General features: G+C 52.3%; 1 protein-coding gene across 1 annotated transcript in view; it reads left to right on the top strand.

The window, feature by feature from the left end:
- LOC140902093 (scavenger receptor cysteine-rich domain-containing protein DMBT1) overlaps positions 1-12,036 on the top strand; it is a 48,116-nt gene extending 36,080 nt beyond the window's left edge. The window contains exons 12-15 of the mRNA XM_078850356.1: positions 247-576; positions 1,587-1,916; positions 3,048-3,161; positions 4,141-12,036. Coding sequence (XP_078706482.1) covers positions 247-576; positions 1,587-1,916; positions 3,048-3,161; positions 4,141-4,271 — 905 coding nt within the window. The 3' untranslated portion in view covers positions 4,272-12,036. The remainder of the gene's footprint in view (positions 1-246; positions 577-1,586; positions 1,917-3,047; positions 3,162-4,140) is intronic.
- The last annotated feature ends 3,162 nt before the right edge of the window (positions 12,037-15,198 follow it).

Consider the following 15,198-nt stretch of genomic DNA (forward strand, 5'->3'; position numbering starts at 1 on the left):
TTCTGGGCAGAGGAGAAATTGATTACACAAGTCAAGTGTTTCTTTTGTGCAGTCTGGTTTATTTACAAAGTCCTGTTTCCCTGAACACAGTAAAAAACAAAAAGCAGATGGCATTTTCCTTGCTCTCAATTTCCAGAGTCTGCCTCTCCAGCCAGTCCTGTGTCTCAAGACACTACGTTCCCTGTGTCACTACAGATCAGATACACAGGAACCTCCCTAAGTCTTTATTCCCTTGGGTGTTTGCAGGCTCAGGCATTTCAGAAGTGGCTTCGCTCAGACTGGTGAACGGCCCAAGTCGCTGCGCTGGGAGAGTGGAGGTGCTTCATAACCAGCAGTGGGGAACAGTGTGTGATGACACCTGGGGCTTGTCTGAGGCTGAAGTCGTGTGCAGGCAACTGGGCTGTGGGACAGCATTATCAGCACCACATGGGGCTCACTTTGGACAAGGATCTGACCATGTGTGGCTGGATGAGGTTCAGTGCACAGGGACAGAAGCTGCCCTCACCGAATGCAAGGCTAGGCCTTGGGGAGAGCATGGCTGTAACCCCGGAGAAGATGCCAGTGTTGTGTGCTCAGGTAACAAACAGGGTGGTAGGAGCCTGTGCTGCTGATAGTGGGGTGGGGGCTCTGAAGAGGGTGCTAACCCCTGAGAGTCAGCCTAGGTGTGGTGGTGTGTGTGTGTTTTGGGGTTTGTGTGTGATTGTCTCTGTACCTGTTTGTGGCAGCATCTGTGTGTGTGTGTGTATGAAAGGGTGTGCACAGGACAGTCTATGAATACTTGCATACATGTGTGGCAGTTAGGGTTGCCAACCCTCCCAGACTGCCCTGGAGTCTCCCGGAATTGGCCTTGATCTCTCAGAGGCTACTGAAACCAATCCAGGAGATTTTAGGAGCTAAAGTCCAGCAGCGCAACAGGGCTAAGGCAGGCTCCCTACCTGCCCTGGCTCCGCATGGCTCCCAGAAGCAAGCACCACGTCCCTCTGACTCCTAGGCACAGGGGTGGCCAGGCAGTCTCTAGGCGCTGCCTGATCCTGAGTGCTGACTCCGCAGCTCCCATTGGCTGCAGCTCCCATCCCCCTTCTGCACCCCAACTGCCTGCCCCAGCCCTAAGCCCCCTCCCGCACCCAAACTCCCTCCCAAAGCCTGCACCCCACACCACCTCCTGCACCCTAACTGCCTGCCCCAACCAGATGAAAGTGGGTGGGGGATAGCGAGCGACCGAGGAAGGGAGGATGGAGTGAGTGGGGGCAGAACCTCGGAGAAGGGGGCAGGGCAAGAGTGTTTGGGTTTGTGCGATTAGACAGTTGGCAACCCTAATGGCAGTCTGTGTGTGTTTGAGGCAATGTGTGGGGGTGCATAGGGACGTATGGGGGTTGTGCATGGGATTCTGTGTGTGTCTGCTTGTGTGGCATTGCATGTGGGGGTGTGCGTGTGTGTCTGTGAGTGCGTGTGCGCACACAGGTGGGGTGATATAGAAATGCTCCTCTCTGCTCTGTGCAGACCCCCCCCCCCCCGCGTGTGGTGCCGGGTATTCGGGCGTCTGGCAGCAGGGAACAGCCTCTTGTGCCCTGTGCTTTGTGTTTCAGATCAGGGCCAGCTGAGGCTGCGGCTGACAAGTGGCCCAAGCTCCTGCTCCGGGCGAGTGGAGGTGCTGATTAACGACACCTGGGGTGCCGTGTGTGACGCCGGCTGGGGCCTGCCGGAGGCGGGGGTGGTGTGCAAGCAGCTGGGCTGCGGCACGGCGCTGTCAGCCCCAGGCGTTGCTCAGTTCGGTCACGGGGCCGGCGACGTCTGGCTGGAGGGCGTGAGCTGCTTGGGCCAGGAGTCTCTCATCACTGAGTGCCAGCTGAGCCGGCTGGGTCCCGGGCTGTGTGGCCGTGGCTCCGAGGCCAGCGTGGTGTGTGCTGGGCAGGCCGGTGAGTGACCAGCGCTGTGCGCCGTAGCCATGCCCATGTTCCTGCAGACATGGGGTGGGCGAGAGTGACACCCTGGCCATGCCAGGGGGTGGCCGGGCTCCAGGGGGGCAGCGCCAGGGCTCCTGCTCACCACACCGAGGATACTGGCTGTCCCAGCGGTTCCGACAGCCCTGCTCAGCCTGGGGCACCACTCCTGGGTCTCTGAGCAGCCTCCTCTGCCACGGGGCTCCCTCTCCTGCCAGCCCTGGCTCCGGTGCTGGAGGCTGCAACCCCTGCAGGCAAACCCAGAGCACAGATCTGCGGGGCAGAGAGCCTGTGGGGCCTGGGGAGGAGTCTGGGGGGCAGGGCCTGGGGAGGAGTCTGAGGGACAGGGCCTGTGAGAGCAGCTGGGAAGAGGCCTCTGGGAGCTAGTGCCCCCAACCCTCTCTCTAACGCATCCCCCTCCCCCAGACTCCTTGGGCTGGGAGTGTTCCCTGGGGGCAGCCCAGCCCTGAGCCCCTTCCCGCACCCAAACTCCCTCCCAGAGCCCATACCCCCTCCCGCACCCAACCCCCTGCCTCAGCCTGGTGAAAGTGAGTGAGGGTGGGGGAGAGCGAGCAACGGAGGGAGGGGGGAACGGAGTGAGAAGGGGTGAGGCCTTGGGGAAGGGGCAGGGGCGGGGCAAGGGTGTTTAGGTTTGTGTGATTGACAGTTGACAACCCCTTAGCCATCCCCCGCGCAGGGCCCTGCACTGCCCCACACTTCGCCCTCCTCCTCAGGGCCTGTGGCAGAGGGCAGGGGCTTGGCAGCCAAGGTTCTGAGGGCAAGAAACTCAATCCCAGGTCGGGCTGCGGGGTGGGGCAGGGAGGTGGCCTCAGGATGGGGGCTGTGGAGGGCAGAACAGAATCAGCTCCATAGGGACTGTGGGGCAGGGGAGGGAGTCAGCCGTGGGGGGGGGGGGGGGTGGCTGTGGGGTAGGGACAGTCGGGCCATAGGGGGTTATAGGTGAGGGGATGGAGTCAGCCTTGGCAGGGGGCTGTGGGAGGGGAGAGAGTCAGTCTCAGGGGCTGTGGGGCAGAGGCAGGGATCAGCCCCATGGTTGTGGCAGGTCCGTGGAGGGGGGCACAGCTCACTGCCTGGCTCTCTCCCCAGGCTCTGGGCTGCTCTGGTCCGTGCTCCTCAGCCTGGGTGCTGTCGTGGTGCTGATCTGCGGGGCCCTGCTCTGCTGGAGGAGGCGTCGGGGCAGAGCTGCTAGGAACCCCCTGGGTAAGAGGCCTGGACCCCGAGCACAGCGCTGCAAGGAAGCGGGGCTAGGATGAGGGTTGCCATCCTAACCCAGGAGTACAGCACCAGCTGGAACCCAGTGCCCTGTCCATGCCCTGTGCTGCCTCCCTGCATGGGGACCTGCTGCTCTCACAGCTACTGGGGACCCTGCTCTAACTGCCACACACAGGCCCACGGTCCCGGCCTGCGGGTGCCCCATCCCTACAGCCCTGCCCTGGCAGTGGGGTTGGGTTGCCAGGCATCCAGTTTTCAACCAGAACGCCTGGTCAAAAAATGACCATGGCAGCTCCGGTCAGTGCCACAGCCCCAGGCCCCCGCTAAGCCAGTCTCCGCACGCTGCCCCTCCCCAAGTGCTTGCTCCACAGCGCCCATTGGACGGGAACTGCAACCATGGGAGCTGTGGGGGCAGTGCATGAAGACAGTGCATAGACCCTCCCTGGTCGCTCAGGCACCTAGGGGCCACAAGGACCTGGTGGCTGCTTCCTGGGAGCCGCGGTAAGTGGTGTCAGGACCTCGCACCTCTAACCCCCTCCTGGACCCCCACCCCCTGCTCCAGCCTGGAGTCCCCTCACTCAAACTCCCTCCTGAAGCGCGTACCACCCGCACCCCCCGCCCCATACATCCCAACCTCCTGCCCCAGCCCCCTCCTGCTCTCCAAACCCCTCATCCCCATCCCTGCCCCAGAGCCCACAGTCCCAGCTGGAGCCCACACCCCCTTCTGCACCCCAACCCCCTGCTCCAGCCAAGTGAAAGTGTGTGAGGGTGGGGGAGAGTGAGCAATGGAGGGAGGGGGCATAGCCTTGGAGAAGGGGAGGGGCAGGGGTGTTCAGCTTTGTGCAATTCAAAAGTTGGCAACCCTACGGTGAGGTTCTATTTAAAAGGCGCCCTGGCACCTGGGTGAGGTGGTGCCAGGGGCAAAGGTCATTGGCCCGGGTGCTTCATCCTGTCCTCTTGCTTGCAGGTCATGTGCATTTGGAGGAGCTGGGGGCTCCAGATACCCCACCCCAGACCCAGGAAGTGGCAAATCCAGAAACCCCCGAAGAGCCCGACAACGAGATGACCTGGCTGGTGAGGGAAGACATGGTGCTGTGAGAGCCGCATGCAAGCCAGGCTGAGCTGGGCTCCGCCTGCAGTGAGAGACGAGCCAGTGGGATCCTGCACAGAGCAGTCCCAGGGCTGCCAGCTGCCTGGGTTGTGGGGACGCTGATGGGGCTCCTCTGGGGGCTGGGAGTCTCCGCTCCCCCTGTGGAGCCCCTGGCTCCATTGTCCCCTGCAGCTCACCTGGAAGATCCCCTGCTCCACCCCACCCCCAGCTTTCCCTGGTGTAGCTCCCAGCAGCTCCCATGCCCATCCCTGAGTAGCCTGTGCCCAGTCATGCAGACAGCATGTGGTGCGCCATGCAGAACCATTGTCAGGGGCACAGGACAGCCGGTTCCGTCCCCACACAATGACCATCCCAACATTTAAATGAGCTATGGGGAGAGACTGACTATGGGTGTCTGCCTGTGCCCAATGCGCCAGACCCTGGTAAAGCCTGGTGTTCTTGTCTGTCTGTACCCAATGCCCCCTGAACTCGGGGCACCAGGCTCCATCTGTCTGTCTGTGCCAAATACACCCTGAGCTCAGGGCACCAGGCCATGTCTGTCTGTGCAGCAGCCAGCCTGGGCCCCCAGTAAATGATGATTACAGTTTCTAGTGTGTAGATAAGGTGCAGAACTGAGTGCAGCTGCAGGATGGTGCCTTGCTTAATGGAAAGGAATGGGTTAGGTTACAGATACAGAGAGCTTCCCTCTAACCTTCCCAAATTCACTCCCCGCTCTGTCCTGGCCCCTCAGTCCTTCCCCGTCCCCTCCTTGTGCTGTATAAACACCCTGCAGTAATACTACACAGTTGCATTCATACACGAGCCCCATTGCACATTTCACAGGGGATGATGTTCGGGAACAACCACATTATTCCCCCTTCTCTTTGTGTGAGTAGCATGTTGACAGCTGAAACATTTCTGATTTCTTGTAATTCCCAAAAGCTTCCACAAGGTGTCAATGGCTCCCCACTCCTCAAAATGCCCCACTCTCACACCTTCTGTAGTAGGATGACCATACACCCTGTTTTGGCAGGGACAGTCCCCTTTTTCAGCTCTGTTCTGGCCATCCCTACTTTTTCACTAAAACTGGACATTTGCCCTGATTTGTGAAGGCAGCGCTGCCTTCACAAAGAGCTGCCCCCCTGGGCAGCAGTCCCTGCTCTCCGCTGGACACTACAGGCAGTTGTTATGGCTAGGTCAACCTAGGACAGCTCTTCACTGCTTGCATTACAGGATAGTGAGGAGTTTACTTAAAAGGATTGAACCTCAGCGATGTATAATCCCTTCCCAAGGAGCCTGGTGTTCTGGTAAAATGAGTGTGCTGCACACATTAAAATGGTGCACTCCTCCCTGAGCTCAGTGACTGCAGTCATGACTGGTCTTTGGGTAGGACACACGAAGCGTAGGGTGACAGAGTGGAGAGCAGAGAGCTGTGGCTGCTGCCAGGGGGATCAACTCTGAAGGCAGCGATGCCCACCAGCAGCAGCAGAGAAATTTGCTGCTGTCAGGCAGTGCTAATTTCAGACCAGGCCCCCAGGGAAGCATCCCCACTTGCTGGCTGCAGGGCAGAGCAGAGAAGTAAGGGTGACATGGTATTGCCACCCTTACTTCTGCGCTGCCTCAGAGTCTGAGCCTTCCTTACTGTGAGGCTCACTCCAGAATGTTTTGAGCAACTTAACCGGAGGCTGTATAGAAGCACTAAATTAATTTTCTTATCAGCTCAGTGCAAGGTCAGCCCCAAGAAAGTAGGAACTGATGGGCACGGATCATGGCTACATGGATTGTCAGCATCCGCAGGGTTGAAGGGTGCCGCATGCGGGTCATCCGATGGGGGTTAGTGGCAGTGCTCCAATTCGTAAACGCTGATTTTTACTGGTTGGCTGAGTTGCAGCCGCAGGCTGAAAGCAGCGAGATGGTCTCTTCCCAGCTCCAGTGTTTGCCTCGCTTGGGAGCCGGAGTGTTGAGACAGTGTGAAATAGGAAGGGCTTTTAATTGCACATTTCGTGGTAGCTAAGAGTCCCCCTGAGCCAAACAGGCTGCCTGCCATATAGGCAGAGTGCTGTGTTCAGCTGTTGGGCTGGGCCAGTGTTCTGAGAAAGCCCTGTGAAGGAACACTTGCAAATCAATTCTACCCTGGTGTTTCAGTAGCAGATTTACCAGGCCATGAAGATCTCTGGTGTAAACCCTTTGACTTGGAGATTAACTTGGCCCATAGCAAGAAATTGGTTCAGCAAAACAGGGGCTAGCAGGAGCTGGGTCCCAGCCAGAGGCAGACTGACATTAGGGGCAGCGAGTTATATACACTCGTGGTGCCTGAGCTCCAGAAATATATAGGGCCTGGCTCCACCAACGTTTGGGGCCAGGTCTCTTCCCCAGCCCTGCCAACCGCCCTTCTGCACCTCCCCCAAATGTCCCCCAGCCCCCACTTGCTGCCCCCGCGCACCTGCCCCGGCCTCTGAGCCTGCAGCTCACATGGACTCTGCTCTGCGGGCTCCCCGCATCAACTGCTGCTGCCACCTTTCATTAATGGCAGGGCAGGCTGCCCTTACCCTGCCCTTCCGCCCTAGCCTTGAGCCTCTCCAATGTCCCAAACCCCTCAACGCCAGCCCCAGACAGAGCCCTCATCCCCCCCACACCCTAATCCTCTGTCCCAGCCCTGAGCCCCTCCCACACCCCAAACCCCTCATCCCTCCGCACCCTAATCCTCTGCCCCAGCCCTGAGCCTCTCCCATTCCCCAAACCTCTCATCCTCGGCCCCACAGCCCTCACCCCTGAACCTGCTCCTATCCCCAAACTCCCTCCCAGAGCCTGCACCCCTCCCCCTTCCCACACACCTCCTCTGTCCCCCAAATGCCATCCCAGGGCCTGCAGCCCTCCTGCATGCTAATCCCCAGCCCAGGGCCTGCACCCCAGACCTCCTCCCCCCACCCAAACTCCCTCCCAGAGCCTTAGGCGGGAGGGGGGAATGCAGGTTCTGGGCACCAGCAAAATTTCTACAAACCTGCCACCCGTCTGACATCATGTATCCAAAACATCCCTACAAGGAGCACACACAGTTCATTCACACATATGATCTCCTTTGTCAAGGGCTGGTTGTGTTACAAGTAAGGGTGGCAATACCACCATGCTACTCTTATTTCTGTGCTGCTGCTGGGGGGGCACTGTCTTCGGAGCCAGGCATGCCAGCAAGCAGCCGATGCTCTCCATTGCCCAGCTGTGAAGGCAGTGCTGCCACCAGTCACATGATGTTGCAGTCACATGATGTTGCTAGGTGATGCTTTTATTCTTTTTGCGGGTGGGGTGGGGGGGGGAAGGACTTGTGCATACCTGTGTCCTTAGAAGAATCAATAGTTTGTGTGTGGTCATTTTTTGCTATAAAAATGTCTAGGAAACATCTGTGCAATTGTAATGAAGACCTCCAAAAACAGTTCAGGTTTTTAAAAAAAGACAGGTTTCAGAGACACTTCAACATTAGACAACAGCAAAGTTGTATGTGAAACATGAAGAGCACATCTCCATTGCTAACGGTGGTCAAAATGACATTACCCAGCACTTTCAAAGCAAGAAACACACTTATGCTGGTAAAAGTAAGTGTTTAACACCAAGTGTTTCAGAATTTTTTCTGAGGCAAGACACAGAAACTAAAAGTTTTGGCCAGTGAGGGAGTGTTTGCTTACCACTCTGCAGCACGGACACAGTTTCCTTTCTAGTGGCTGGTTTCAGAGTAGCAGCCGTGTCAGTCGGTATCCGCAAAAAGAAAAGGAGGACTTGTGGCACCTTAGAGACTAACCAATTTATTTGAGCATAAGCTTTCGTGAGCTACAGCTCACTTCATCCGATGCTTCATCATTCAAGCTTATGCTCAAATAAATTTGTCAGTCTCTCAGGTGCCACAAGTACTCCTTTTCTTTTTTCTAGTGACTGTACATCACAGTTAATTAGGAAACTATGCTAATCTAAGGGCATGATGACACTTGCAGATGTAGAGGGCTGGGAGTTAAACCAGCCTTCGGAGACCACAGCAGGGAAAACGCTGCCGAGTGTTTACACTCTCAGCTGGAAGCGCACTGGCATGGCCACATTAGCAGCTCTTGCAACGCCACAAAGAGCAGTGCACTGCGGTAGCTATCCCAGCGTTCAAGGGGTTGCAACATGCTTTTCAAAATGTGGAGGGTGGGGTGGAGTGTGTATGTGGGGGGAGAGAGTGGGTTTTTGGGGTGCTGAGAGTGTGTCAGCGTGCTGTCTTCTAAGTTCAGACCCCCCTCCCCCCGCCTCTCTCACACCCTCACAGCAAACAACATTCCACACTAACGGTTGCTTTGTCCCGGGGCAGATAAGCAGCCGGCTGTCAGAAACGGAGCTTTGAAAGGGGATAGCCGCATTCCTCCAGCCGACTCCAAAACACTGACTAAAGTAGTCACTTGACTTAAGGGGATTATGGGGTGTTTCGGGAGGCCGATCGCAGCGCAGTAATGCAACACCTCGTCCACGCGGACGCCGGGGCATTTCAGCCGAGGCACAACCAGCGTTCTGCTCCTTGGGGAGGTGGATTACCAGGAGCGCTCCAGCTGCAGAGTTCAGGAGCTCTAAGTGCCTTGCCAGTGTGGACGGGTCGGGAGTTAGGGCGCCTGGGGCTGCTTTAATGCACTCTAACTTGCAAGTGTAGCCAAGCCCTAAGTTTTCATCTGCTTGTACAAAATCTGAGGCAATCGTTTGCAACGTCTTAGCCCCTTTATCCATTGAAAACGCGCAGCTTGAGTTGGACAAGCGTTCCTTTGTTACTCTTGCCCACTCCTGTCCTACATGCTTCCCAAGATACACAAACAGGGGAACCCAGGCAGACCCATCATAGCTGGCAATGGCGGACCCATCATAGCTGGCTATGGCACTCTTACTGAAGGAACATCGGGATTCATAGAAACCATCCTTAAAGTGCTCACCACACAAAATAAATGTAAGAGCAGTAGGACAATGGAACAGACGCCTAGGAAGGTTGTGGAAACTCCTTCACTGGAGGTTTTCAGAAGGACACTGGAGCCATCTGGCTGCATGGGCGATGGGTAGAGCCCCCCCTTTGGGGAGGCTAGCCCCGGCTCTGCCACTTCCACCCCCCTCCCATGGCTGGAGCCCCGAGACCTCCTCCCCACCCCGCAGCAAGCATAGTGCGAGAAACTGCTACCTGTAGGAATTTGCTACATCTGATAGCATTTTTTTTACAATCCCTTACATATGAGTAACTGCTACAGGTAGCAAATTCCTAGAGCTAGTTTCTCGCACTACACCGGGACCCCCAGACCGCTCCCCCAGAGGAGCCCTGAGACACCCCTCTCGGCCAGAGGAGTCCCCCCAGCTCCGGAGGAGCCTGGGGCCAGCCAAAGCCCCGATCCCCTCTGTGACATTCTATACCTTGGGGGACCATCCTAGAACCCCCATATTCATATAATCGTGATCTTACATATAAAGCATGTCTTGTAAGGTATCAGGGGAAAGGTTATGACCTGCTGAGAGCCATTTCTTTATCCATATATGTATATCATTAATACATATGAAGTTAAGAGAATTGTGTTGTATGATTGTCACTAAAACATGCTGTAAGTTCAGGAATCCGCCAGATATTAGCTCCCCGGAGGCAACAAGGAAAGTAACCAACGCCTGGGCAGGTGTCAAACAACCATCAACAGCCACTGTCCAGCAAGGGAGCTGCAATTCAATGACTCACCAGCATAAGGCCACACCAGGGGAATTGCTCAACTTTACCTGGGGACTCAGCAATGCCCCAGACATTCCTGGACTTGTGTTTTCCAAGCACATGGACTGAGGGCATAAAACAGACACAGAAGCCATGTTCTGGGCCCTTCTCCTGCCCCCACCTATGCTGCAAGCACCTAAGACATTGAGAAGAAAACAAGACTCCAACAGAGGAGACTGGCCCAGATTTAAGGAACAAACCTCTATATTAAGGACTGCAGTATCCAGTGGGGTGAGAAAAACTGCTTAATCTAGATGTTGTCCAGTCTAATAGGGTTGAGAGTTTAGACTGTGTACTTATATTTTATTTCCTTTGGTAACTAACTCTGACTTTTTGCCTACCACTTAATATCACTTAAAATCCATCGTTTATAGTCAATAAATTCGTTTAATTGTTTATCTTTACCAGTGAGTTTGTATGAAGCGTGGGGTAAATCTGCTCAGGTTTAACAAAGGCTGGTGTATGTCCACTTTCCATTATTGAAGTGGTGAACCAATTAATAAATTTGCACTGCCCATCTTGAGCAGTGCAAAATGGTATATTCTTGAGGTACAGTGCCAGGAGCTGGGGGGATTTGACTGGTGCCTTTCTCTGTGTGATTCATGAGTGGCTCTGGGAGCATTCATGCAATCTAGCTGGGTGTGGGGTTCCACATGCGGTTGTGCTGAGTGATCACAGTGCCTGGAGGGGTTTGCTACTGGTCACTAGCAAGACACTGTGAGAGACAGCCCAGGCTGGAGAGAGTTAAGGGGGCACAGCAGTCCCACAGGCCCAGGCTGCACCCCAGGAGGGGATCCCATCACCTCCCAACCTGCTCAGAGGAGTCCAGGGTCAGCTGCAGCCACATCGTGCTGTGCCTTCTCTCCCCAGACCCCGAAGAAAAGCACCTCCCAGACTTTCCTCCAGAAGAAGCTTTTGATGAGCCTCATGCAGGTTCTGGGGTGGCTAAGGAGGTGGTATGTGCTGAAGCTGAATAGCACATACCGCCTCCTCAGCCACCCTGGAACCTGCATGGGGCATAATAAATCAAAAACTTCCCCCCCCCCAAAACCCAGCAACTGGGGGTTTGGCGGCCGCAGCAGCACCAGGGAATGTTGTTATTATTATATTATACCCACCACCCATGGCTGGCCGTCTTTCTGATTCCCTTAGTAACATTACTACAGAATTCCTCAATATCTTCACTGATGCATTGCTCATTCACATATTCCTCACTTTTGCTTCTAAAGAATTTCCAAATTGCCTATTTAGTGGGGATATTATCCTTGCCTTCAGTATTTCCTTGATCTATAGTTAATGTCAGGAAGTGGTCACTACCCAGTCCTTCCTCTCTGTACATTTCCCTGCTGCATTCACTTGCTATGGTGCTAGAAGTTCTTCCCAGTTCCAGACATGAGAAATTTCTGTCTGCCGTATTCAACCTGGTAGGTACTCCATCTTTTAATGTCACAAAGTTATTCTCTTCAAGGAATTTCTGTAAATATTTTCCACTGTTATCCTTTTCCTTACTTCCCCACAATCTGCTGTGACTACTCAGATCAGCACACATAGTGAAAGGGCATGTGATATCTGCAATCAATTCTTTCAGGTCCATAGCCTAGTTTCCTGCATAGGCTATTGTGTCACCCACAGGGTACAACCTGGACTGTGGGACCACGATGTCCCCTTTTACTTTCTGGATCAGGGTTCCTCTCATACTGCTCTGCTAGTGACAAGCAACCCCTTCAGGCTTCATTCTCACACAACCATTAGCCTGCGAAGGCATACCCACAGTTACATGCAGGCTCTCACAGCCCCTCATGAACTATACACAGGAAGACACCAACAAATCCCCCCAGCCACAGCCTTGCACCCTAGAAATGTACTATCTTACATTGCTCAAGACCTTTCCATAAACAATGCACAGTAATTAGTTTGCCACTTCATCAAAGGCTAGTGGACATGCACCAGCCTTTGCAATATGAGCAGATTCCCCAAGCACTTTAGACAAACTCGCTGGTAAGGATAAAACATAAAAATAAGTTTATTAACTGCAGAAAGATAGATTTTAAGTGATTATAAGGGTTAGGCATAAAGGTCAGAGATAGTTACCTTAAGAACATAAAAAGTAAGCATGGTTTCTAAATCCTAAACTTTTAGCCTAAGCAAGAGTTGAATTGAACAGCTTTTCTCACCCTGACAGATGGTACAAGCAGTTCCTCAATACACAGACCGGATTCCCTTTCCAACCTGGGACCACTCTTCCCCAGTTCAAAGGCTTTATCTGACAGACAGTCTTCCAGGTGTTGATTTGGGAGGGAGAAAAGCCAAGTGATGATGTCACTTCCACTCTGTGGCACAGGACCAGAAAGGGTTACACAACTAGCAAACTAATTGACCCAAACTCAGCCTTTAGAGACATGTTAGAGAAGTATATAAATGGTAATTAGGGCTATTCCTTATAAATAGTTAACATAGCCATGTTAAATGAACTAAGGCTTTGAAGTGCAAATCTGTATTGTTAGAGAATTAGAGGTAATACTAATTGTATGTATTTACTTATGGCTTATTAATGTTAACCATGTAAACAGTCAACTGACAACCAAGTGTAACAGTGCCACCAGCCAGTCCCCAGCAATCACTAACCAACAACCAACCACTGACCGCCCCAGTGGCCAGTCCCCAACAATCAGCAACCGACAACTAACCGACAACAGTCCCCAGCAATCAGCAACTGACAACCAACCGTAACAGCCCCAACAGCCAGTCCCCAACAATCAGGAACCCATCACCAACCACTAACAACCCCAACGGCCAATCCCCAGCAATCAGTAACCAATCACCAACCACTAACAACCCCTGTCAGTAACCGATCCTTTATAGGTTTCAGAGTAACAGCTGTGTTAGTCTGTATTCGCAAAAAGAAAAGGAGTACTTGTGGCACCTTAGAGACTAACCAATTTATTTGAGCATGAGCTTTCGTGAGCTACAGCTCACTTTATGCATCCGATGAAGTGAGCTGTAGCTCACAAAAGCTTATGCTCAAATAAATTGGTTAGTCTCTAAGGTTCTACAAGTACTCCTTTTCTTTTTGCGATCCTTTATAGGTCACCAATAATCTGCTCTACTTTACTGCAATCAGCCATCCGTAGTAATCAGTAATCAATTCGAGCCATCAGTAATCAACCCCCCTCGCAGCTATTGATAATAGCCATCAATAACCAATCAGTCATCAAGAATCAGCCACCATCAAAGCAACCAGCAATCGACAGCAATCAATAATTAACTAGAGTAATCAGTGATGTGCCCCATCACACCACTTAGCGACTGATAATAGTAACTATTATTAGAGTCAGGAGTAATCAATCATCCATCAATAATCAGCAATAGTAATAATCAATTACAATAATTAGTATTACATCACAGCAATCAGCAAGCAATCATCTTAATAATCCATTATAATAATCACTAATCAGTGTCCAGCTTATTAGTGAATAAGCAATAATTGATCATTACTAGGTTATAATAGCAGTGATCAATATAAATAATCAGCAATCAGTAACAAAAAATCAGTAATCGTTTAATTACTTATCAAAATAATTGTTAGTAAACAATCAAAAAGCAATTAGCATAGGAATCTATAACTGAATAGCAATAATAGTTAGCTGTAAGATATCAGTATTAATAATAACTGATCAGAATTGGTAGTAAGTAAACAGTAATTCATAGTAACCAATAACTAGGAATGAAGAATATTCTTCAGTATTTGGCAGCAATAGCCAATCTTAGTAAAGGAGACTGATAATCAATGTGCGCTGGATTCACAAAGGGACGTAGGCACCTAATTGCCACTTCAGGCAGCTAAATCCCAGAATCAGATCACACTGAGAGTCACCAAACCTCTGCTCAGCTGCTCGTGAACCCTGAAGTTGCCTTAACTCACCTGGCGCCTGAATTTTTGCAGTGAAAATTCCTTAGGTACCTATGTTCCTGCTTCTGAGCCCGCGCACTGCAGCTCCACGCCAGGCATCTGGATGCCTAAGTCCCAGAGCCATGCATAAACCGGGAAAATAGGAGTTCTTCCACTTAACTAGCCTGGGGCTTGATCTGGTCAGCATACTCAGAGCTTGCCTACTGGATCAGGCCCCTATAGCCAAGCTAACACAAAACAACTACAGGGAGGGGGGCAGAGGCCCTTGCTTGTGACTTTTAGCCCAGTGGTTAGGGTACTCACCTAAGGCATGGGAGATCCCCAGTTCAACTCCCCTTTCCATCTGAGAGAGGGGAGGAGAATTAGGATCTGCCACCCTCCACATGGGTGTTGTAACCACTGGGCTTGAGGATACCCTTATCTGGGGAAAAGCCCCCAGTCACTCTTACTGAAGCTGTGCCACTGTGGAGAAATAATTTAAAAAGTCATCGGAGCAGAGTGTCTGGATCCCAGGTTTCCCACCTCTCCGATGAGTGTACCAAGCACTCGACTGCTCAGTCATTCTTATGCTTGTTTTCCCTCTAGCCCCATGAGTTTTCCATTGTTTATCCACACTGGAACAGCTTCAATATGAGAGAGTGAAGGAATCCCCTTCCTGAGCAATGCCACACCGAAATTCATTTGTGAATCTGTTAGGGGGCTTATTCCTTCACCCGCTTACTTCCCTGGTCCTTCTCACATGAACAGAGAGCAACAATACCCGAAGTCCAAAGGTGCAAATAATTCGATGTTTATTGGAGTGAACTTCCAGCAAGCAATGATTCCAATTTTGTCCCCCTTCCCAGCTCTGACACCACAGAGCCTTACACCTGTGTCCCTGTTCCCATTTCCCCCTTTAGCAAAACATGATTCCAATTCCCCCCCGCACTTCCTGATTGACTGCAGACTATATAGTAAAACTTGAGTTCTGCTTTGTTATACCTTAACCAATCATTTTCCTGAAATTTAACTAACCAATCCTAACATATTGTAACCAATTATATCCCACCACCTTAATTAGTTTACACCCAGCAAAATTAATTATACAGCAGACAGGAACAATCACAGAACCAGACAGAGATTATACAGATAAACAATACCAAAGTGGGAACTATAATGACAAAACAATACAGAAGTGAGGATTTCACATCCCAGCTATTGATAAGTGAGTTCTTGCCAGACAGGATACTATCAAACTAAGTTTCCTTTTACATTTTCTAGGCACTTCCCTTTCTCT

The sequence above is a fragment of the Lepidochelys kempii genome, chromosome 23 (assembly GCF_965140285.1).
Source record: "Lepidochelys kempii isolate rLepKem1 chromosome 23, rLepKem1.hap1, whole genome shotgun sequence".
Lineage (NCBI taxonomy): Eukaryota > Metazoa > Chordata > Testudines > Cheloniidae > Lepidochelys > Lepidochelys kempii.